The sequence below is a fragment of the Manis pentadactyla genome, chromosome 6 (assembly GCF_030020395.1).
Source record: "Manis pentadactyla isolate mManPen7 chromosome 6, mManPen7.hap1, whole genome shotgun sequence".
NCBI lineage: Eukaryota > Metazoa > Chordata > Mammalia > Pholidota > Manidae > Manis > Manis pentadactyla.
The window spans coordinates 20,240,558-20,263,604 of record NC_080024.1 but is presented as its reverse complement, the minus strand read 5'-3'; the positions used below and the strand labels follow the sequence as shown (position 1 = coordinate 20,263,604).

Sequence of the window (23,047 nt, the reverse complement as noted above, 5' to 3'; positions counted from 1 at the left end):
TTGCCTAAAGAAGCCATTTAAGATAATGTCTTCTTCGAGCCCAGGCAAATGGATAATGCAGCTCATATTAGGGACCAGGAAAATATAAGGGTGGCTCAGGAAACATCCAGTTCAGTTCTGGAAAGGGTCAGTCGTTTTCCTTCCTCATCCTGGAGGACAGTTTGTTCCGTCTGAGCTGTCAGCTAGGTCAGACCTCACAGACCACCGGCCTGGGTGCCCCCTCCCGAGCAGAGCTCACAAGCAGCCCTCCTGACAACACATGTCGCTTACCGAGGTACTGGGGTTCGTCTCCTTCCTCACTCAGCTCGTACTCCACACGGAATCCCGACACAGTGTCTGAGGCTGAGACCCAGGAGACCACAAAGCTGCTGGCCGTGATCTCAGTCACAGACTCAGAAGTGGCCACGACCGGAGAAAAGGGTGTTGTCTCTCCCGTCACGGTGTTGCCTAAAGGGTCACGGGGAGGGGGGGCCTTCAGCCACTGAGAATATGTAGTGCCATTGTCTGCAGAATACCATTTTCTAAAAGGGCGGGTCCACCCATGGAGGAAAATGGAGAAGGGAAGCACGTCCTAGGAGAGCCCGGCTCTCGTGAGCCACAGGCACCGACCCGACAGCGGTGGGCGTACGTACTGGTCACCGGTGCGCCGGTGCTGGTGGTGGTGAAGTCGAAGCGTGTCACCTCTTTGTGGCCGTAGTGCTGGACACTGATGAGCTGCCCCTCGTAGATCACACCCGGCGTCAGGCCTTTGATGGTGTATGAGTTCAAGTGGCCGGGAATGGTGGCTTCCTTCCAACGGCCTGGAGTATTTTTCTGAGGGTTAAAAAAAAAAAATCATGTAAGTATTCAGAGAGAGGAGCATTCAAAGATGATGTTGAGTCATCTCCAAAGAAGAATGAGGGATATATGCAGCTCCATTCTGGAGGAAAATAATGGAAAGCTGGAATCAGAATAGGGACCAATCACAGTTTAATATTAACCATCATTATTATTATATCTAACACTTACTGATAGCTTACTATGTGCCATACTCTGGGCTGTTTTACTTGCATTCTCCCATTTAATCATCATCCTCCCCCTTCTGCAAGTTAATGATATTATCACCCCATTGCAGGTGAAGAAACAATATGCGCCATGCCCAAGGCTGCAGCTGTAGGTACAGAAAACCTTCCTTTTTGCCAAATTAATGATTTAATATCAGTGAGATAAAATGATGAACCCAAGTTTTGTCTCCCAATTTTTAAATTTCTACAGTGAAAGAGAGAGATTCCTCTCTGAAGTGTGAAAAGACTCTTTCACTTGCGGGGTATGAATTTCTTGCCTTGGAGAAACACTCCTTTGAAGCACAATATTGCTCTGTGACTCAACTCCTGGGACCATCACATATAAGGCTGAACTCGTGTGGTTTCATGACTCACTCTTGGATATGAATTACCCCATCTGAAGTGGTTAGCCAACTTTGGGCAAGACTGAGGAAGAATGTGATTTCAGTTTATTTAATCTTAGCTTCCAGTTTATGTTTTCACATCCTGCCCAGCTTCATTAATATGTCATGGATCACAAAACTCATTGCAATAAAATGTGTGGAAAAGAAACGCCCTGATTTCAAATAAGAGGAGATCCTTTTAAGTGTAGATATTCTAAACTAACGTAAGTCAAACTACATTTTTAATGCCCACTGAGATTTTAGAATTATCCAATCAACGAGTTTCTTAATAATTCAATGACTCAAGTGTCCATTTTGTTTTTGGAATAAATGAAGTGATCCTAGTACTTTTTAAGTTCTAATTTTAACTCAAGTATACTGAAAAAAATCTGAAATCAGTCAGTACAATTAGCTCAGATTTAGTGATAAGCCTTCTAGTCAGTGTGAAGTTTTTTGGTTAGCTATCAGAAGAATATTTTTGAAAATAAACTCTCAGGTGACACACATTAAGGAAAAACCTGAAATTTTTTAAGTGTTAAAAATCTCAAAGAAATTTATCATTGCCACTCACTGAAGACTTTGCAATTCAATGTACATTTTATATCTCAAAATTATAAGCCATAAATTTTGGAGATACAGTGGGCAGGTTTGAGAAGGTAAGAGAAACTGAAGCTCAATAGACCACATATTCTCCTCAGCATGATTTATTCAAACTCTAGATGCTTATTAGAAAATCACAAGGTTCAGTCTTTACATAAAACAACTCTCATTCTTCATCTGCACTTCCCTTCATCATCTCTTTCCCTTCTATCTCAATAACTTCAGAGGATCAAAAGTAATGGTTTAAGAAATGAACCAGAAGATGAAAATTCTAACTTAGCTCTTTTGTTTTTCAAATCACTGAAATGATGCCAATAATTTTTTTTTCCTTTGGTGGATTTGCAAGGACGTATGAAAACTTTAGATTCTCTTCTTATATTAGGGAAGAAATTTCAAGCATTACTAATTCTAAGTCCTTCTGAAGAAGATTTTTCTGATATGAAAGCTAAGTTCTGTGTTAAGTCAATTGGCCATATATTGTTAGGTCATTAAGCAAATATAAATATATGTAGAGTTAATCACATCTAGAGGCTAAAAACCTGGAAACAGTATTTCAACATTTGTTAATTTCTGAAGGCTCAATGTGTAAGCCTTCCGGGTGGGGCACTCACAGGTTTCCATCTGAGAATGTACTTGGAAATGTGAGATGGTTCTGGTGCATTCCACTGGATGGGGTGAGAGTTGGGCTGGCTGGGGGTCTCAGTGATGATTACTTGGACAGGACCACTTGTGCCTGAAAATGAACATGTGAAATTTGGTTACCTTGGGTGTTCATTTACTTCAGCTTGAAGTTTAGTGCCCATGGAGGGCCCTCAATGAAGACAGCTCTGCTTATCGGTAAGTGTGAGTACAATACAAATTATCTGGGATTACTCTTTTCCATATTGACATTGGAAATCAATGTAACAAACCCTTTTTTAGCTGATAAATTACTGTCCTTCCCAAATAGAAATGGGTTTATCTTTGCAGTAGAACTTGTTTAGAATAAATAAAATAAAAATTATTTAAATGTCTCTTAGCTTGCTTGCTTTTCCACTTTCAAAGTAAGAATTGGGAGGAAATTGTGAAACCGCCCTAACACAGATAATGTCAAATGGAATACAAACTACATTTACTTATATTAAGCTTTTTTGAAGAAAATTCAAGTTTGTGGAGACTTTGACCAAGAATGACATCTACCATCTACAACATTCCAAAGGCCGAATGACATGACTAAAACAAGCACATTTCTAAATGGGGTAGAATCTTAGACAAAGAAAGAGAGATAATAAAGGCTCTGTTTCATTTCTTATCAGTCTAGGCATGTTGTAGGTTGAAAAAAGTTTTATTTTATTCAGTAACTACACTTTAAAATCATACCATTGATTAGTCAAATCATTAAGAAATCAAACTTTTTTTTTTCAAAAGCAGTTATAAACTGAAATGACATTTTGAGGTATGTAGTGAATTCAGTATTTCTACGATCTTGATGTGTATGACTGTTTCCAATAAAATTTAAAGTATGATTTAGGTTCTTTTTTTTTTGAAGGAAAAGGCAAAATAAAGGAAGATTTCTTAATAATATAGACTCCATTTAGGGTATTAATGGAATAGTTGGAAAATTTATGCTTGCAGAACACACTACCTTTTTCCTAAATACTGTCTGTTTAATGATGTCAATCAATGTTCTACTTACTGGAAATAAAAATAAAGTTCCTTGTAACAACCTTTCTAAGAATTTCTAAATGCTACACTGTCAAAGAGAGCAAAATTTTACATGTTTTAAGAAAGCCTTTAACCAGATTAACAGATTTAAGTTTTCTGAAAGCTCCTAGAAAAAAATATATATATCGATTTTCAAACTTAATTATCTTTGCTGTTAAATTCTCTATAAAAACAAAGTTTTCTTTAGCAGAAAAAATACATAACTAGTGTCTGTGTAAACTCAAAAGTTCTAGAATAATATACTCACTTCCATACTGGGAATTAATCAAAGCTGGTTGAAGATTGACAAGTACCCTTTGAATCAATTTTTATTTTACTTAATGCACATATTTCTAAGCCACATGAACACCAAAATTCATGTACAAAATTCTCAGTTTTTCATTCTCTAGTGGATATATTTCACAGAACATGGCAACATGTTTGTTTTATAATCAATGGGCAGAAGCCAATTCCATATCCCTCTTTGAGTCCCACCTCTATCCACAAAAATCCTAACAAATATAAGTTTTTAAAGACAAATATTGAAGCAAAACTTTAGAGATGTGACTACTTAAAGTATTTCCATGTACATCAGTAAATATATGAATATCATGTCATTAAGTTATTTATGGTAACTGATATAAGGTTGTTTAAATATAGATCCTTTCAGGAAATCCTATCATAATTTCCTCATGTGTTTTATTTAGTTTGGCCATTAGAATTTTGAGGGTAAACAGGTTATGATGCCATAAAATGTACAACACCAAGAGTGATCCCTAACATAAACTATGGACTTTGGGTAAAAACAATGTGTCTATGCAGGTTTACTGATTGTAAGAAATGTACCACTGAGGGGAGGGGAGTGTTGAGAACGGGGAGAATGTGCACGTAGGAGGACAGGGATATATGGAAATCTCTGTACCTCCCTTTCAATTTTGCTGTGCCCCTAAAATTGCTCCAAAAATTGTCTACATTTTTTAAAAGTTTATGATGAATAAATGTCTATATAGATTAAGTTTTAGAAAGACAATACAAATAACCTTAACTGCCCACCTGTAAGCCCAACCATGCTCCTATATTGATGGAGGAGGATAATAAAGGAGAGGGGGAGGGGCAAGAAAAAGGCAGCTCAGTGCTTTTTACCCCAGTGATAGAACAAAACGAAAGAAGTTTCCTTTCTATTTAAAACTTCAAATACTGGGTCAAAATTCTATGGGACTCAAAGAGGGATATGGAATTGGCTTCTGCCCATTGATTATAAAACAAACATCTTGCCATGTTTTAAAATTAGTTTTGTGCTACAACCCACTTTTAAGGGGACTACTATGGGGATTTTGTGCCATTAGCATATTTTTATTCAAAAAGTAAAAAAGTGTTCATTATTTGCACAGCCCTTTAAATTCTGATGATAAGTCTACTCCATCTTATTCTACACAGATTTGAAGAAAGGAAATCTGAAAATTCTGAGATCATTTACATTATTTATATTTAAATTTTTAGACAATCCTTTTGATACAGGTTAGTGGGTAAAACTTTTTAAATCAACCTGACTAGCCTATACCAACAATTACCATTGTAAAAGCCTCACTCCCTCTCTTACTCAATATAACCAGGCTAACAGTAAAATAGTTAAGTAAAGGTAAGATGCAATGTCTATACTTTTAAAAGCAGTTTAAAATGAACCATTTCCAGTAGCGGTGACCCTGGAGAAGTTAAACATTTATGAGTTTGCAACTCAGTTTTTTTTTCTCTAGTTTGCTGAGATCTGTGCTTTCATGGTTGTTTATTGACAAACCAAAAGCCTCTTATCTTCTGTTAATTTGAACAACTCTACCAAGTCCTCTGTAGGAGGAACAAACAGAACAAGGCTCAGAGACAATCTCTGGGTAATCTGTTGTGCTTTATTCTTCCCACACTCCTGAAGCCCCACATGCTGCCCACGAACAATGAGCAAACCAGACATACAGATAAGTACCAGACTGAGGGCCAGTGCCTATCTCCTCTCCCGAGTCCCCTCTATGTTCAGTGAGCTCTACTGTTGCCCTTTATAAAGAGTAGAGACAGGTCAACATACAAAACTCCAACATAGAAGATTCCCTGACATCTAGATTTCATCCCTGGTATGTCCACCTGTATGCTTCCATCAAGCAGCTATGTGAGCAAACTTATTATAAAAAGAAAGAGAAAAAAAGTTCTCTTTATATCATTGAGGAGGAAATCATTTTCAAAAAGTTGCCATACCAATAACAACCACAAGCATAGAAACTAGAAAGTATTCTTTTAAAAGTTTCCATCCTTTGGTTGCATCATTAGAGAAAAAAAAAAAGTTATATACTTTCTGAATTTATGGTAATTCTGCCATCAGATTTCATTAGATCATTAAATTAAAAAAATTATTCTAAATGATTCCTACACCTGACTTCATCACAAAATACAATTTAAGAGCCAGGTCAGTTGGTGCTATGCATCTGTTAAAGCAGTCACCTTCTCTCCTGAGAGTGTCTGAGGCTTAAGGAGAGCAGAATCTTTTCAAAGTTCATTGAAAGGGTGTATCTGGGTGGCTGGTATTGAGGATCACAGATTGTTAGATTGTTAGTGCTGGAGGGAATTTTAATCAGCTACAATCTCCCCGTTTTGCAGATGAGGAAATAAGTGAAACTTGGATTTAGTAGTTTAGTTAACTACTAAGTCATAGGCAGATTCTAATGCCCTAAAAATCTTTGTTTCTGAATGTAGGCCATGTTTTCAAGTTTCAAGTTAACAGAGTAGTCTAGGAGGCTTTGTACCTTAGTAGTGGCTCAAATAACAGATGCCTAAAAATTAGAGTTTCATAATTTAACACATCCTATTCTAATTAATCACTCAGTGTAATTCAATTCATCTTTTTCTTTTCTAAAATGAATTAACACCTATAGTTAGCTATTATGCCCATGACCTGGAAAAACTCAGCAATAAACATCTGAGAGTATTTGAACTGTGTGGGCCAAGAATTGACCGAGTTACTCAACTCTTGACCCAGAATACTTTGTCCCAGACACTGATTGATCAAATAAATGAAAATTTTGACACAAAGAGGGCCTACATGAAATGGTATACCAACACATACCCTATATTGCATTTCATGTAATTTCTCTATGCAACTTCTCTGTCAAGAACCATAATATAAAATGCCAACCCTTTATTCCCAGCATAGTTCCCTTTGTGGTTTCTATTTTCATTTATGGTGGAGATGAAATTAGCCAGAGAGCTTTAACCTACTGGAATGTTCTACAGTGTTAAGAAACAAATTTACATACAAGCACATTTTATGGCCTTCCACACCTTTTACTTGACTGGGGAGAAAGGAAAACCATTCTAGCAAAAAATTTAATTGATTGTGAGACAGCAATAGGAGAAAAGGATGGGAAAGGAGGAGGTGCCACTCAGGTATTAGACACTGAGGCTGACCTGTTTTTATAACCCAGCTAATAGTTCTCAACTTTCAGTACTAGAGCCACTTACCTGCATAGGTCTGTAAAGGTTGGCAATGCCACTCCCCAATGCCACGGCCATAGCAGTAGCACTGATACCTGACACCATGCACGTGCTTCTCCCATGAGTCTCCAATTTGATAAAATGTACGGGTTTCTGAATCCTGGCATTGGTCTAAAATACATACAAGTACAAGATAAGCAGCCTTGAAGACTTAAAGGTACCAATTTAATTTTAGTGTGCTAGAGCATACATTCTTAGTCTTAATAGAAACGTATGATTATCCTTAGAAATACATGCAGTTAGTATTTTTTATCTTTACCTTACAGGAGTTAGTGGTATAAAAGTACCCACTATGAGGAATATTTAGTTCTCTAAAAGGACAATATTTCTAAATAAAAATGTTAAGATTTAAATTCCAGGATCTATTGATATTCTGAATGTTAATTTGAGAAAAACATATCAGTTATAATATTTTACCCGTATTAATGCAACTGATATATCATTTCAATAACAAAAACAAATATCACTCTATATACTTCAAAATGTGGAGGACTTAATTTTACATGGAAATGAATGAACTAGGTTTTAATCAGAATACTCACTGAGCAGTTTCTAAGAAAACTTCTCAGGCTTCTCTCTCAGCTTTGGCAATCTCAGGTCAAACAAACTCACCTGATCAGTTTGTTTTCTTAATAAGCAACATGTCTCTTTGAGTAAAGGAATATTCATGAGTTACCTTAAAGCTGTTAACACAGCTCTTTAAAGGCTCAACCTTCGCCGTTTGCTTAGATCTACTATAAAGGGCAGCCAAGAAAAATAAGGTATTTACTGGCATAATCAGTTGCCCGTGTGATTGCACGGTCAGCAAAAAGAAAGTCCTCTTTCACAACATGGATTGTCTTTATGATTCAGAACCAAAGAACTAATTCCATTCAATCAAAAAACTGCTTCTGCTACCAAATTCAATAAAAACAGGTGACTATCAATATCAAGATTGGTCCATGATTGCAGAAGACTTTGCAAAGCTCTCTGCAAGCCACTGATACAAGTCTGGAGCCAAGTTCAATCATGGAATATCGAATAGGCCTCCTTATCTGAAACGTGCTGACTAGTCTGGTGTCCAAATCCTTCTAGCAACATGAGGCTACTTACCAATGGGGTCACACTTCCACCTGCCCCGGCCCTGACCAAAGCAGGTACAATTCAGCATGTGTCCCTCCTCGTGACGTTTGTGGAATGTGTCATTCACATTATAAGTGATGTCGTCCACAATGCACTGATCTGTTTAGAAAACAGTGTAATGGGTAGAAAACTTCTTAATTTCACTGATGAAATAAAAGAAGTTATGCTTTTCAAAGCATGCAGTTCCTTCTGCTTAATTATCAACACGTCCCACTAAAATAACATTTTTATTGGCATAAAATAAATATTTTCACAGCTTAGTCTGGAATACAATTTTTGCATGAAAAAATCTTTCTCTTAGAAACTTGTAAACAACAGAGGTCAAAGTATATACAGCTAAAGAATGTGATAAAATACATCTTCTTGTGGGAAGCCAATTTTTGAACAAATACATGTCTTACTTTTGGAAAAGTTCTTATTTAGTTGATATGGTCCTTTAGATTTCTGTTTGTTCTGATAAATAGGAGGAAGATTAAAGATATTTATAGAGCACACAGCATGGTGTGATGGTCTGCTCTCTGTAATGGCGGGGGTGGTGAGATATTTGGATTTGGGAAGTAAAATAACATCTATAGCATTCATAAAGTTAAAAAAAAAATTCCACCACCTCTGTTCCTGATCTCAGAGAGATCCTGAGAAAATTATTTTCCCTCTTTGGGTCTCAGCTCTTTCATCTGTAAAATGAGGAGTTGGAGTATATGTTTTCCTAGACTTCCTCTCAGCTCTGCAACACCACATTTAATTACCATTACTCCTGAACTGTGTTACCCACCGGACATCACAAAGGGAGAACAGCTTCAGGTCACTATCAACACACCAGTTACATGGACTATTTATGAGCTCTGAGTTCTACCTAAATCTTACTTTTCAAATCAAAGAAATAGAGAAACTGAAATAACTGTAATAAATCAACATCTCTATATTATACACTAGGACCCAAGGGGTAAAACTGATCTGAACAAAAGAAACTGATCTGTAACATAGATCTGCAAGGACCTGATTTTACAATAGCAGAGTCTCTTTTCTTTACAGAAATTATCCCATCTTTTCTAGTCATGAACCCAGTAACTAAAAGCTAAAAGGATCAAATGATTGTGTTGTAGCCTTTGAAGCCATCTTTTTGGCGCAGCCCAAGTACTTACATCTCAGGAATGTTTCAGAACCTTAGAATGTAATGTCTCTGTCAGCTTTTCTTAACTGGCTGCCTAACATGAGAACCTTATCCAGCACGACAGACTCGTGGAGTGGCATTGCATATTTCTTCTCCTGTTTTTGGAGAAGTACAAGTTTTCACACAAAAGTCTGCCTCTCTGTACTTTTTGTCCTTTCAAATGTGGTCACTGGTAAGCAAGCATACCTCGGAGCTGGGAGTAGGCAACACACGTCCATTCTCCACGTCCATTCCCGACACATGTGCACCTCATCATATGGCCCATATCATGCTGTTTGTCCCACTGATCTCCGATGCGGTACATGACCCCTTCATTGGTTGTACAGATTTCCTCATGGGCTGTTTAGAAATGGGTGAGAAAGGCATACTACATAAATGATCACAAGGTCTAAAAAGGTACTCAGTATTAGCAGTCCAGTTTGGTTCAACGAAGAACTCTCCTTTGGAAAGCAGTCTTGTGTGCCTTGAAGAAATCTCAGTACTGCCCTATGGATGTGTAATTTTGACTACCAAAGAGAGAAGACACCTCAAAGATCAGCTGTGTTGTAGGGAATAATTACAGGAACACCTAAAGGACGTCAAGCCATGGCAATACCTACGCATTCACACAAATGGGTTGCTTTGTTTTGGAAGCCTGCATTTGACTACTGTCCCATAAATATTTTATCCTATCTGAAAGGGAAACTTTGTGTATGGGTCTAGAATTGTAAGCTAAAGTGTGTTTTCCTTCTAAATGCAATAGACTCTTTTGTTAAAATGAGAGAAATGAGAGTAACCATCAGCCGTTTTATTGTGTTTCATTGCCCCATATCCACACTTAACAGTGTGTAGTGCATGGATTCCTGGTTCTACAACTGGACGAGCAGTTGTAATCTCAGGGTCTTTGGAATTTGAAGACAAGTAAAATGTATTGGTTCCCCCCATTCTCATTCATACAACTGGAAGCCCCATTTAAAAACCAAAAACCAAAAACCAGATCTCTTACTTGTCAGAAAACATACAGTTATGGTCATTTTGATATTGAATAAGTAACAAACCAAAATTACGTGCAAATTTTGTACATCTGTAACTAAAAAGCTCCTCAGTTTTGTGCTCTTCACAAAAGACAAACTTGTGAAAAATTTATTATTTCCAGACTTTTAAAAAAGTGTTTTTATTGTCTTTATACACTTTTGGACATTAAATTGTACCATTAGGATTTAAAAACTATAGAAATAATTACATAGTTCTTATATATTTGATTAGATAGATAGTTATGTATCTCACAAAGAATTCAGCTGTCTCAAAATTAAGTCTCAGTGAGTGAAATAGGAGTAAACTAGCCAGTACTGTTCTGTCTGGCTGCTCAGATGGTTTCCACGAGGTCTTTATCTTACCAGCCATGGGGCAGAATCCAAACTTCTGGTCAGCGTCATAGTTTGGTGTGGTTCCGCACCATTTCATGTTGTCCCGCCTGCCCTCCGAAGTACAGTCGGTGTAGTTGTGGTTGTTATATAGGAAGGGGAAGTGGCATAAGGCACCATTGGAATTTCCTCCTCGAGTCTGAACCAAAACTGCCCAGAACAATGCACAAATAGGAAGAAAAACATTACAACGGAGACTTTCAATGCACGGTGGGGAACTATGACAGGAAGGGTCTGAGCAAGTCGGTTTCTGTAGCTAATTCACAGGAAGTCTATTTCAGAATAAAAGATGTCTGATAATAAAGAGCTCTGAGATGCCTGAGGGTATTCACCTTCACCTTCAAAACAAATTTAAATCCAATTTTCACTCCCATTTTCCCAGGCAAAAAAAAGATTAAATGGTCGCTTTAAATAAAACGTAGTTCTAACCAGAAGAGAAACAGAAGCATCAGACATCCATCATGTGTATTCTGCAGCCCTGTGGGACTTCCTGCTGATTTTAATATATAAATATCTTTAATCACATCATAATCCTAACATGTTAAAAATAATTGAACTGGAGGGCTTCTCCCTTGCTGTCATTCCCCAGGGGTCCTGGGGAACATGGAAGGATCTTCAGCTGCTAAGTTAGCTCCATGTCTCTGGGGTCCCAACTCAATAAAAGCGGTATTTCTTACACAGCCTCAAGAATAATGGCTAGATTGCTGCAAATAAAAACAGGGCATGAGAAATGGGTTTTTCTCACTGCAGTGTTTTTCCCTTGGGAGACTCACCTGTATGGTCTGTACAGAAAGAATATTTCTGGTCTGTCTCATAATTGGAAGTTGTGCTACACCAGAGATGCCCATCCTGCCGTCCTTCGGTGGTGCAGGAGTAGAAAGTTCTGCCATTGTAGGTGAACGGTAAGACACATGGCTCCCCATTTGAATTGCCACCGTAAGTTTGGGTTACAGCTACGAGCACAGACCACAAGTGTCTCAGTAAATGGAGCTGCGTTTATCTCTCAACAAGAACTGATTATTTATAGCTTGACTGAGCCTGAGCTTCTGCCCTCAAAGGAAACAGCTTCCGGTATGAAGAGTCATCTGGTTAATGTCAATCAAAATGCATCACTCAGGAAGCCACGTCCTTTGTGGATGAGCAACACCTGAGTTCTTCTGCTGAGAACTACCTGAGTTCTACCACCTTGTTACTACTTCTGCTGCCATGCCTCAGTGTCCCATTTGTCAGTCTCTAATCCAGGTTTATTAAGGGTGCTGCTCAGAGGATACGAGAGGGACATGTATCATCACTCTGTTCTTCCATAAGAATTAAGACATAAGGCCCTTCTAGGGTAAAAGTCAGGCATACCAATTCTTATTGCTATAATCACTACCACTTCTGTAGCCCAGAAGAGATGCATTATGGTGCCGGAAGGAGTTTACATCACAGAGCTCTAGAAATTTGAGATTTAGAGTATAAAATTTAGACGTTTAACTATTCAGAAAGCAACCCTCATGCAGCAATATTGTAAAGAAATAAAACTAACACACAGCAGTTTAATCCCCACAATTGAAAAGAAAATACATAGATTAAAAAGACTGGAAGAGAATATATCAAATGCAAACATCAGTTATCACAGTGTGGTATGATTATAAGCTTTTCTTGCCTTCTTGTTTTATATATATATATACATATATATATATTTTTTTAAATGAACATATTGCCTTTCAAACACTAAATCATAAAAAGTTAGAGGTACCATATTTTCAAAAGGTAATGCATAATTGTACATTAACGATACCAAAATAAAAAAAATAAAGGTAATGTAGACCTGTCTCTTGGCAGCTGACTCCATTGCCCAGGCAAGTGCACAGCATTTGCTTATTTCCTTGTGCCTTCAACCACTGCATCCCCACGGAGTAAACCACACCACTGTCTGTGATGCAGTGGCCATATGGAACAGGCTGGGGGTGAGGCTGGGGCTGGTAAATGGCCGTTCGGACATCCGCAAAGGAGCCAGATCCTGAGGGCATGAGAAAAGAAAGTCACAAAGCTGGATAAGAGAAAACAACTAACTACTTTCTGGAGTCTTCAGGGTCCCATACAGATCGCTCTGAAATCCATGAAGTTACTGACCTGCAACTGGAAAGAAACACCCCTCCCTTTCTGCATTAGCTTTTGCATTCAGCCTAAGAAAGAATCCACCAGAATCTACCAAATGGTCTCCATCTTCTAGTTCATCTGGAGCTATCAGGATTATAGTTCTACATCACAGACATTGCTCTGCCACTCAACAGAGCAGGTACCTCCAACAATGCTTCTCTACCCCAGGAAGCTCATAGACCATGACTTCATAATCCTTCACGCTGGCTTCCTTCCACACTTCTGACCACGTCCTTGCTCTCTGCCTCGTCTCACTGTCCTCCTTGTCATTCCCTCATGTGCCCTGTGCTGTCCTTATGCTTTTCCTTCACCTGGAATGGCCCGCCTCACCCTTCTTCTCTTGGCAGCTTCTGTAAGCCTGGTACATTGGGGCACTTCTCCTGATAATGGTCTTCAGGAGTCCCTGCCACTCTGCCAACCTCTCCCATCTGTGTGACCCTGAGCTCCTCACAGGGTGCCCTGGGAAGCCATATGGGATTCTCTGGGAGCCGTCCCTCCTTCCACATTTTGCTTCTCCCCAGGATTATTTGGGAATTCTGTTGTGTTTTTTTCCTAAAACCAATCAATCCTCTTAAGACTGTTTTCCTTTCAGAGTAAGATGGGCTATGTTGGTCTTTTTAAAAAACTTTTGGAAATCTGTTGTCCTGAAAGCCAGGTCCAGAAGGGCAGAGCCAGAACTGATACTGGAATGACTGGTAGACTGAATTCAGTCTCTCCTTAAGCGCTGCAGACTCCAAGGTACTTCACAGACAAGGGATCCCCACATCACACATATTGGGGAAAGGTGGCATTGCATTCATACATCTCCCCCTGGGAGAGCCACTATATAAAGGAATATAAAGATCATATAGAAGCAGGTTCCATTTTGTGTAACCCCGTGTTTCTCCAACATTTTTTGAATAATGAAAGTTTTTCAGTGTATTAGAAATATTAATAAAAATAGATAACATTTATTGCATGCTCACTTCATCTAACCCCAGGTACCCTTTTAATTTAAGCTACTTGAGTAGATTGATATTTGTCATTTCTTTTTTTGGTTAGCAGTAATTTCACTGATAATAATCAAATAACTCAAAGACATTATCCAGTCTAATCTTGTTCACCTTCATAAGTGTTCAGAACACTTGAAAGTTCATCAAAAGGAGAAAAATCCAAACAAATAATTAATAATTTAGCTAGCTGTCTGACGGATAGAAGGCTAAGCAACTGTGAACACACTGTGTAGTAAAAACTGGATCAAAGCATATTGAGCACAGTAACAGAAGCACATGCCCTGATCACCATTTGTCTCTTTCTTCAGACTCTTACAAGACAAGCTACATTGCAAAGATCTCATTCTTGGACTAGAAACAGTTAAAACTTTAAAAAAAATATGCTGAGCTTTTGTGTCATTCATTCCCATCCTTAGGCTCCCTCTGAATCTCTCAAATTGTGAATGTCAGCACATGAAGAAAATGATTGTGCACTATTTTATGGAATGCACCAAAGCCTGCTGGAGCATGGAAACCACACATAAAGGATTGTTTCTGCTACAAAAAGAGGAGAATGTCAGGACAAGGAAATATATTCCATTTTGAAAAAAGAACAGATGTACTTTTTCCCTTTTCCTAGCAGAAGAACCAAGTAGTCATGTAACTCCTATAACCCTCTCAGTTCCATTAAAAAGCACTTTCAATTTTCAAACGCATATGCTTGTGTTATGTATATGTGTGCATTTATATGCATATATCATAGATCTCTATATGTTTATCTATTCATATCTCTCTATAGAAATTGTGTAGGTTTTAAGATATTAGCATTTTCTTAAATATCAGTTTCATCGCTTGAGGCTAAAACTGTTTTTCCCCCTAAGATCTTTATTTCATTTTTATGTCAATGTAAAAGATGATTTTAAACAGTTTTAACACCAAAAAAATCTGTAAATGACTGCAGACTATTAGCTAAAACCCTGCAAATCGTCCTCAAATGGCCTGGCAAAGGAAAGGTGGACTTGCGCAACTATGTTTTGAAATGGTTTCCCATGTCTGGACCCGGTCACTGTTTGCCTCACCGGTGGACGTGGTCTGCAGAGATGCGTGCCTTTCACATTTCCACTCCCCTCTGCCATTGCCTGTGCAGAGGCACTGAAGCAGGTTGCCTCGATTGTCCTTTTTGCTCCAGGTATCTCCAATTCTATAGGATGTCCTGGTGTCCTGATCGTTGCATCTGTCTATATCCAGAAGGAAGCATTTAAGTATGTAAATCAAGTCAAGCTCAGCAAATGCTCAATTCCAGCCTAAACCAAGAATACAGTAGCTTAAAGTTCAGTAAGTTATTTTGTGGTGTTATATTTATATTCAAGAGTGGTGCCACAGGTGGTAAACTTCTAAAAGATAGGGTTAAGTTTTCACATTGTTCCTTTGACCAAATTCATTCTCTGGTTTTATATTCTTCCCTCACTTTTCATCTCCAGCTCTCCCAGGCTTTCTCTCAGTAATTACTGTTTACGTCCTGCCTTTCAATTGGGGACTTCCTTTAGAAAACTACAAACAACAGGGAGGCAAGCAGGTTTCAAAAGGTCTACCTCAGTTCCCCCAAAGAAGCTATAAAAAGATAGCAGCATCTCTTTCTTCATTTGTATGTAAAAACACTCAGGGGACTACCAACTTCTTTGAGTAAAATGTTCTCCTCTCTACCCCACCCCCAACACCTATTTAAAATTCCTAACAAAACGGTCTCTGGAATTGCTCAGTGTTAACCCTCTGTTGGAAAAGTGGGATTTTTAAAGATAATTTGAAACTCAATTAACTTAGTCTATGTGTTCCATTATCTGACAAATAGACTGTTTCAATTGTAATCCAGTTTTGCCCATATACTACAATGAGAATAGAGACGATCTGAATTGTTTGTGAATCAGAAAATAACTGCACAGAGAGGAAAATAGATAGTTGATGTAAATTCATACAAACACACACCCACACTAATCTACCACCAGAATAGAGGTCTGAAATAGAAACGTGGCCATTTACAGCTTTACCCCAAATCCCAGCTAAAAGTATTGCCTTCTCCTGAATACTGAAAAGTAGTGCCATTGCACTATTTTTAGTATTTGTCTTAAAGCCCTTAATTTTTACTTTATATAAGATGAATATGTATAAACCTTTCTCATATCCTTGGCCTGCTTACTAAGTGCTATTTGAAGGCTCGGCTAGTGTCCTAATTCATCTTTGCATCCCTATACCATCTGTACCAAGTAGGGACTTAGAAAATTTCATGGAATAAGTGACTTTTCTTGGAGAAACTTTTCCCAACTTGATATAAGAAGAGTTTTAAATAATAGACAAGAGTTTGAGTCAGACATCTAATTTATCTTAATGCTAAATAAATCATTGCTGCCAAGGTCTGCAAAGTCTGATAATAATTATAACATTTTACATTTGAAAGATCAAATGAACTAGCACATTTCTGGGAAAGACTTTGTCAGAATTGTTAGCACTTTCCATGAGACATACTTTTTGTTAGCAAATAATTCCAATTTGGATGATGAACATTTTAAGATGGTTAAAGATGTTAAGCCAGATAAATAAGTTCAAAATGTCCAGGTTTGATTTTAAGTGTATTTATAACACCAGGAGTTAACAGCTGTTTTGCATCAACAAACACTATAGTTGCTATTAGTTTAAAATTTTTAAAAAGGAGCCTTGAATTCCTAAGGCAACAAGTAAGGCCTCAAGGCAAGCTGAGACAGAGCAGCAGGGACTCCAGAGGCCAGCTTCTTACAGCACTAATAAGCCTACTCAGGAGTCTGGGGTGAGACATTGTCCTTAGCCCCAGAACAGACGCACAATTTTAACCTAGGGGGTAAAACCTTTTTATTTACATCAGTTTTGCTTATGAATATGCCTTATTTACATTTCAAACATAGAAGAAAACCTAAAACTTGAGAGCCTGGCTTCATTCTCTGTCAATAGTACTTATGCCCAAAAATATATTTGCATGTTATTTTAATGATTTCCTTGCTCTTAGTACTTGAAAAATATCTGAGTGATAACTTTGATTAAACATTTGCAACTAATCTTCAGGTCCACAGCACATTTGAAATTTAAATGAATAGGAAGGATTTTAGTAGCCAATAGCTAAGAACTCACTGAACTAACTTTTTTTTATTTTAGCCCTCTTTGAAGATGCAGAATAAATTGCTTATGGAGTTTTTCTTGACATCCAAATGTTACCAAAGCACAGTGCTGTATTGGGTGTGTTCTAAGTGATACACAGTATAATTCTCCCTGGGAATCCAGAAAACAATATCTGACCTCATTTTTAACATAAAGATCTAAAACATACTTCTGGAGGTACAGGTGATGCGTCCACTGCCTTCTCCCAGACAAGTACAATCCACCATCATCCAGCCTTGATAGGGCTTTTCCCAGGTCTCCCCAACAACATAGGAGGTCCCAGCAGCATGATCAAAACATTTCTCAGCTGTAGGGAAATGTGGAGGAAAAACAGAAAAAAAGAAGGGGGTTATTTTGAATCCGTGCAGTCTCCCTGTAATTTAAAGTATCTTGTGTCAGTAAATTCTAGCCACATTTTTTGAAGTGGTACTGTGTTCAAATAGAAAGGCGCACCCTACAGCTAAGCACATAGTAAGTATCCAAAAGTCACATAGTAAGTAACCAAAGGGAAAGAAAACTCCAGGCAAGTTGGCAGGCAGAAATGCTGTTCTCCTAATAAGTACATGGACTTATTTTCAGCCAATACCATTCTCCATACCAGTACTTTTAGTGAAAAGATCTATGTATGTACCCGGCTGTAGGAGATGAGATACGCAAAATTCCCATCTTAATTATGAATGACCAGTTATGAATGCCCCCCCAAAAAAGACAAGAAAGTTGTTTAAAATTTGTATCTCTATAAAGACAGATATAACACAAAACAAAAGCCTCTGAACAGTAAAAAGAATAAAATTTATAGCAAGAAACTTTTAGATTTCTATCAAAAGAATTCAAATGAGGATTGTGACCAGCAGAAACTCAACAACTTTTTATTTTTGACAAAAAAAATTGACAAAGTTGTCACAGCACAAACAATATTGTTTCAGTCCAGTGCATTCCAGAAGAGAAATATGTCAAAAGTGTCACTTTTTTTCTTTTAAATGATAGCTTGACTAAGAAGAAATCTGAGATCAGATATTAGACACAAGAAAAGGCTTCTTCCTAGATCTCTCAACCCCGTCGTGTGCTTTTGAAAAACAGTTAAGACTGCTATAAATGGTTATTACTTTTTGATCTGATATAAGACTCTGGAATATAAAACATTTCATTATTTGAAGTAAAACTCCCATTTCAGAATTTTTTGAATTGGAATTCAGATTTCTTGTTCATGTAGATTTTGGTTCAAGGCAACATTTGACCCCCATTCCCCCCTGAGAGTCACACACCTATGGGCTTGCATGTCCATTCTCCTTTCCCATTACCAAGGCACACACACTCCAGCATGTAACCGCCAGTCTCATGTGGTCTCCTCCAGGTGTCACCAATCTTGTAGGACTGACCCCCTTCATGGCAGCGGTCTGTTCAAGGTAAAAAGCAAATATTAGAGAAAGGAAGACAGAATTTTTTAAAGAAGAAAATGTCTCGTGTTTCTGGGTGGTACTTAGGTTGGTCAAAGTAAGGACACAGAGACCAGTTTCCCCATCAGAGACAGGGGATAACTGAACAGGTCTGCTCACTTGGGTCATTCAATTAAATGTCTTGTTTAAGCACAATGGGAAACCACAGAGAAAACTGAATGGCAAAGAAAGAGGTCATAAATTCTGGTTCCCCAGAGAGATCACAGGAAATTGGTCCTAAAGCAAAAAAAGAAAGACTGGCAGGCAGGGCCCTACTACAGACACAGCAGGATGAGCCTGAGCCTGATTCAGGGAAAAGGCCTCCGAGGGTAAAGCTTTGCAGCTTCCAGGGGTGCAGACAGTCCCTAGTTTGCCCCAGGATGGGAATGTCATGTTGGTGGAAGAAAGCAAAGAGATATATAAGTATCAGGATGGAAATCTGGGTACTTTTGTAGGCTGTTAAACACAATGGCACAGCCAGAGGCTGAACTGTCCACTAGATTATATATAAATATTATGGACAACTGACTTTCAAGATTTATCAATAAACTTGGATAAGCCCTGACATGAAGTATGGAAAAGCTGATTGGACCTCTTCACCAGGGACTGATTTATTCTTTTGGACAGAAGCCTGTCAAGTAACTTATACTTAAATGATGGATTCAAAAAAACTGAACCCTATGTTAATAGAATCTACTGGTAACCCAGTGAATCATACTGGGAAGATTGTGTTAGCTGAACTAGAATTGATGAGATTCAACTCAGTCCCCAAAGTACCTGGGAAGTACTTTCAGACTAATCATTCCATATCATCCCTGGGAATAGAGATTGGCTTTCTGGGCACAAACTATTGGTCCCAAAGAAAGCAGACTGTTTCTGTGAGATGCAACAGGTCTCTGCACTGCAAACAAGAGCAGACCACACAGTGGCTAATTTGCTTTTTGTGATCATCTTTCCAATCACTGAAAATACTCACAAAAGCAGTCTGGCTTGAAGACTCCCAGGTAATGTAAAATGGGCAACTCTAATCATCCTGGACCTCCTCTAATCTTACTGCAATGGAACCCAAGAGATCTGCTTGGTTATACTGCATACACTCACACACTCTCACACACACATGGACTGAACAGTGATGCCACCTGTGCTCTAAGCCATCCTCCAGAAGCACAGGAACCAGCCGGGTGACCTCAGAAGAGTACCTGGTCACCTGGGCTAAATCCCAAACTGAAGAATATCCAGTCACAGATAACAGAGGGTAACAGTGATGGTAATGGAGAAATGCACATTTGTGACATTTTAGCGTCATTTTACAGAATGTCTCTCTTACTTGCAATGGTACAGCTTATTCTCCCTCGCCCAGCCCCGATGCAGGTACAGTCCCAGATCATGGAGTCTTTAGGGCGCTCGTAAGTGTCGCCCACCCGGTAACTGTTCCCAGTGTACTTGTCAAAGCAAGTCTCTTCAGCTGAGGGGAGAAGGAAAGTCCATATGAGCATCACATATGTGAAAGCTTTTCTATTCCACTAATCTCATGCAAAGGAAAACTCACTTTTCCATTCTCTGTGCAGCATGGTACAATGGAAAGTTTTAAAAATTTGAAGTGGGAAGACCTAGATTTTACCCTATGCTCTATTATTAGAGCCTCAGCCTTTGACTTTTGACAAGCTCCCTAATTTCCTGTAAATTAATTCCTATTATAAAAGATTCTCAGGTCCTTAGGAAAAAGTCATATACAACACTCCCTTAGGACAGGCTAGATGTGGAGGAAGGACTTTGGATTCTGATCTCTAACTCAGAAAGTCAAACCAAGGTCTACAGGAAAAGTAAACAATTGGAATAGCCCCACCTCCCACCTGCACTTTCTGGTTAATCCTATTATTTCCATTTTAGCCTCATCACTGCTTCTCTGCATAAGTTGCTATAATTTACAAGAAACATATGACTGGGCATAAAGGAATGAGAACTTTGAGTGGTTTTGTCTTGAATTGAAGCTGACAAATCACAATATAGTGTTTTCTGGTCCATCATCTTTAACAATTTAAGATTTTAAATTGCTTTCTAATAAATTAAAATTTTATAAGCAATTTTTTTGAAGAGAAAACACACAAAAACTTTTGTTTTCTCATCAAAGACTTTGGGAGAGTAAAACAAAAAGGAGACTTCAAGAATGACTTTGGGCAATGTTTCTTTTCAAGGTAAAACCAACATGTGAAAAGCAGATATAAGTAGCTATTAAATGGTTTTAAAGACAAAATGACAGCTAATTCTATTGGAAAAATACCTCATGTATTTTTACTACTACTAATGAATGCTGAGTTTAATGAACCACTTCTTCATCTGTTGAAAGATACTTTGAGTATCCCCACCACTTACGCTCAGGTTTACTCTCGCAGTTAAAGCCTCGGCTGCCTCCGTAACAGGTACACACCAAGGCATTTCCCAGGTAGGTGCGTTCCCACTGTTGGTTTATCTGGTAGTGTTTCCCATTGTCATAACAACCAGCTGTAAATGATTGAAGGAAATAGTTACTACATTTGCAACCCCTTCCCCACCTTATCCAAATCATGGAATTTTCCTGCACAACTAAATTGATCAGCCTAGGCAACATAGAAAAGTCAGTCAATCGTCAGAGCACCAGGAGAATGAAAAGCAATATTCCACTAAAATACAGAGAAACCAGCTGTCTAAAGAGTTAACCACAATTTGTACACGTAGATATTTAGGTATTCCTTCCCTCCCTCCCCGCACAACTCAACTAAATGTTATACACCGTGATGTCATTTCCATCTGGCCAGGGGTCTACATCAAAGGAGTGGAAACATTTTGAAAAGCAGATAACTGGAATTATATTTTGAGACGTGCAAGGAAATTCCATGATTTGCGATGACAGTAAGTCAAGAAGGGCAACTTTAAGCAGTGTCCTTTTAGCCAAGGCAAAGGGAGGGTGTGTCTTTGAAACAGTGGAAGAGGAATTCGGATCTCTGTTTTTGGAGTATCGAGAGGGCCGGGAAGGCAATCTGAACCAATTACAACCCTTTCAAGTTAGGAACAACACAGCTATTCAGCCACTTCTCACCCCTATTTTGAAAACTTTCAAACAACTATTTAGTATCAACGAAAATAAGGACCACAAGGACCACACCAATGCCAAGTGGGAAATTTAAAGGCATACAAAGGCATACATCATTTTCTCTTTAAAGGAAAACTTTGGTGAATTCATACAGAGGGGGACCTGAACGTGTAGAGTTAAGGGCACTGAAGGACAACGCAGACCCCTGCCCTCCAGTGCATTATCTATCCGAGGCCCCCAGAGCCAGCCTTCTCAAACCGAGAGCCTTTTGTGTCCGCAGCCGGCTTCTCTTATTAGCGGTGCACACACTGCGAGCAAGCAAGCGCGCGCAAAAGTTCAGCCACAACTTCGCCAGGCTTCACGGTGCCACGCGTGCGCCGGCCCGTCTCAGCCCGCGGCGGGTACTCACGCTTGCTTTGGCTGACAGCCACCGGCGCCGGCGGCTGCACCATCTGCTGAGCCTGCCTCTTGCCCTTCGAGGCCCGGGTGGAGGGCTCCGCCGTCCCCAGGGACAGGACTGCCAAGAGCAGCAGCCCCGGCGCCCCGAGCATCCTGAGACCGAGCGGGAGAGACGCTCTCACCGGGAGAGGCAAGTTGCCACTAAGTTTGGTTCCCTTCGCAACCTGCGGAAGGAGTCCCTTCCAATGCCTCCTGCGGGCTGCCGCCTCCAGGAAGGCAGGGACCAGAGAGAATGGGGTAGGGGACGGACAGAGGGACAGAGGGAAAGGAGAGGACGAGAGGGCGGTGGCTGCAGGTCCCCTCTTCGCCGCTCGCGCCTGGGGCCCCCGGTCCTCCCCCTGACAGCGCAGCCGGCGCGGGCGGCCGAGCCCAGAGCGCCGGGGCTTATATGGGACGGTCCCCTCCCGCCCCCCGCGAGGCCCCGGGCGCCGGGGAGGAGGGACCAGCCCGGCCGCCCCCTCCTCGCTGCCGCCGCCGCCGACCGCGCGCGGATTGGCCCGGGCTGCGGGTGACGTCAGGGGGACTGTGGGTTCTCGGCGAACAAAAGAGATGCTGATCGCCCGCCAGGATCGGGGCGAGACAACTTTTTTTCGGTTTCCTCTGCGGTCGTTAAACTTTTGGGGGGCTGAGGACGAGGAATGGGAGCGGCTGGAAAGGGGTAGACTGGGAGGAGAGGGTGGGGCCGGCGTTGGGCGAAGCGAAGGGGTTGCAAGTTCCCCCCACCCGTTTCCCCTTCCTTTTTTTATGTTGGGGGTGGGGGTGTTGGCGGGTGGTGACATTGCGTCACCTCTGAAAAAAATTCTCTGCACACTGGAGTGTATTTTGGGGGGAGGGAAACCATGAA

General features: G+C 39.7%; 1 protein-coding gene across 12 annotated transcripts in view; it reads right to left on the bottom strand.

Moving 5' to 3' along the window:
- The window catches only part of FN1 (fibronectin 1), a 61,088-nt gene extending 38,545 nt beyond the window's left edge, over positions 1-22,543 (bottom strand). For 5 of the 12 annotated variants that reach the window (XM_036916254.2, XM_036916258.2, XM_036916277.2 and 2 more), the window contains exons 1-15: positions 22,154-22,542; positions 21,048-21,176; positions 20,002-20,139; positions 18,504-18,635; positions 17,408-17,545; positions 15,135-15,293; positions 12,753-12,944; positions 11,713-11,892; positions 10,913-11,089; positions 9,723-9,875; positions 8,336-8,464; positions 7,211-7,354; positions 2,638-2,759; positions 633-813; positions 271-447 (exon numbers count right to left, since the gene is read on the bottom strand). In XM_036916254.2, the coding sequence (XP_036772149.1) occupies positions 271-447; positions 633-813; positions 2,638-2,759; positions 7,211-7,354; positions 8,336-8,464; positions 9,723-9,875; positions 10,913-11,089; positions 11,713-11,892; positions 12,753-12,944; positions 15,135-15,293; positions 17,408-17,545; positions 18,504-18,635; positions 20,002-20,139; positions 21,048-21,176; positions 22,154-22,295 (2,293 nt within the window). In that variant the 5' untranslated portion in view covers positions 22,296-22,542. Of the gene's footprint in view, positions 1-270; positions 448-632; positions 814-2,637; positions 2,760-7,210; positions 7,355-8,335; positions 8,465-9,722; positions 9,876-10,912; positions 11,090-11,712; positions 11,893-12,752; positions 12,945-15,134; positions 15,294-17,407; positions 17,546-18,503; positions 18,636-20,001; positions 20,140-21,047; positions 21,177-22,153 lie in introns of all 12 variants that reach the window. The other 7 variants (XM_036916268.2, XM_036916284.2, XM_036916304.2 and 4 more) reach the window with 3 other exon arrangements.
- Positions 22,544-23,047: the final 504 nt, after the last annotated feature.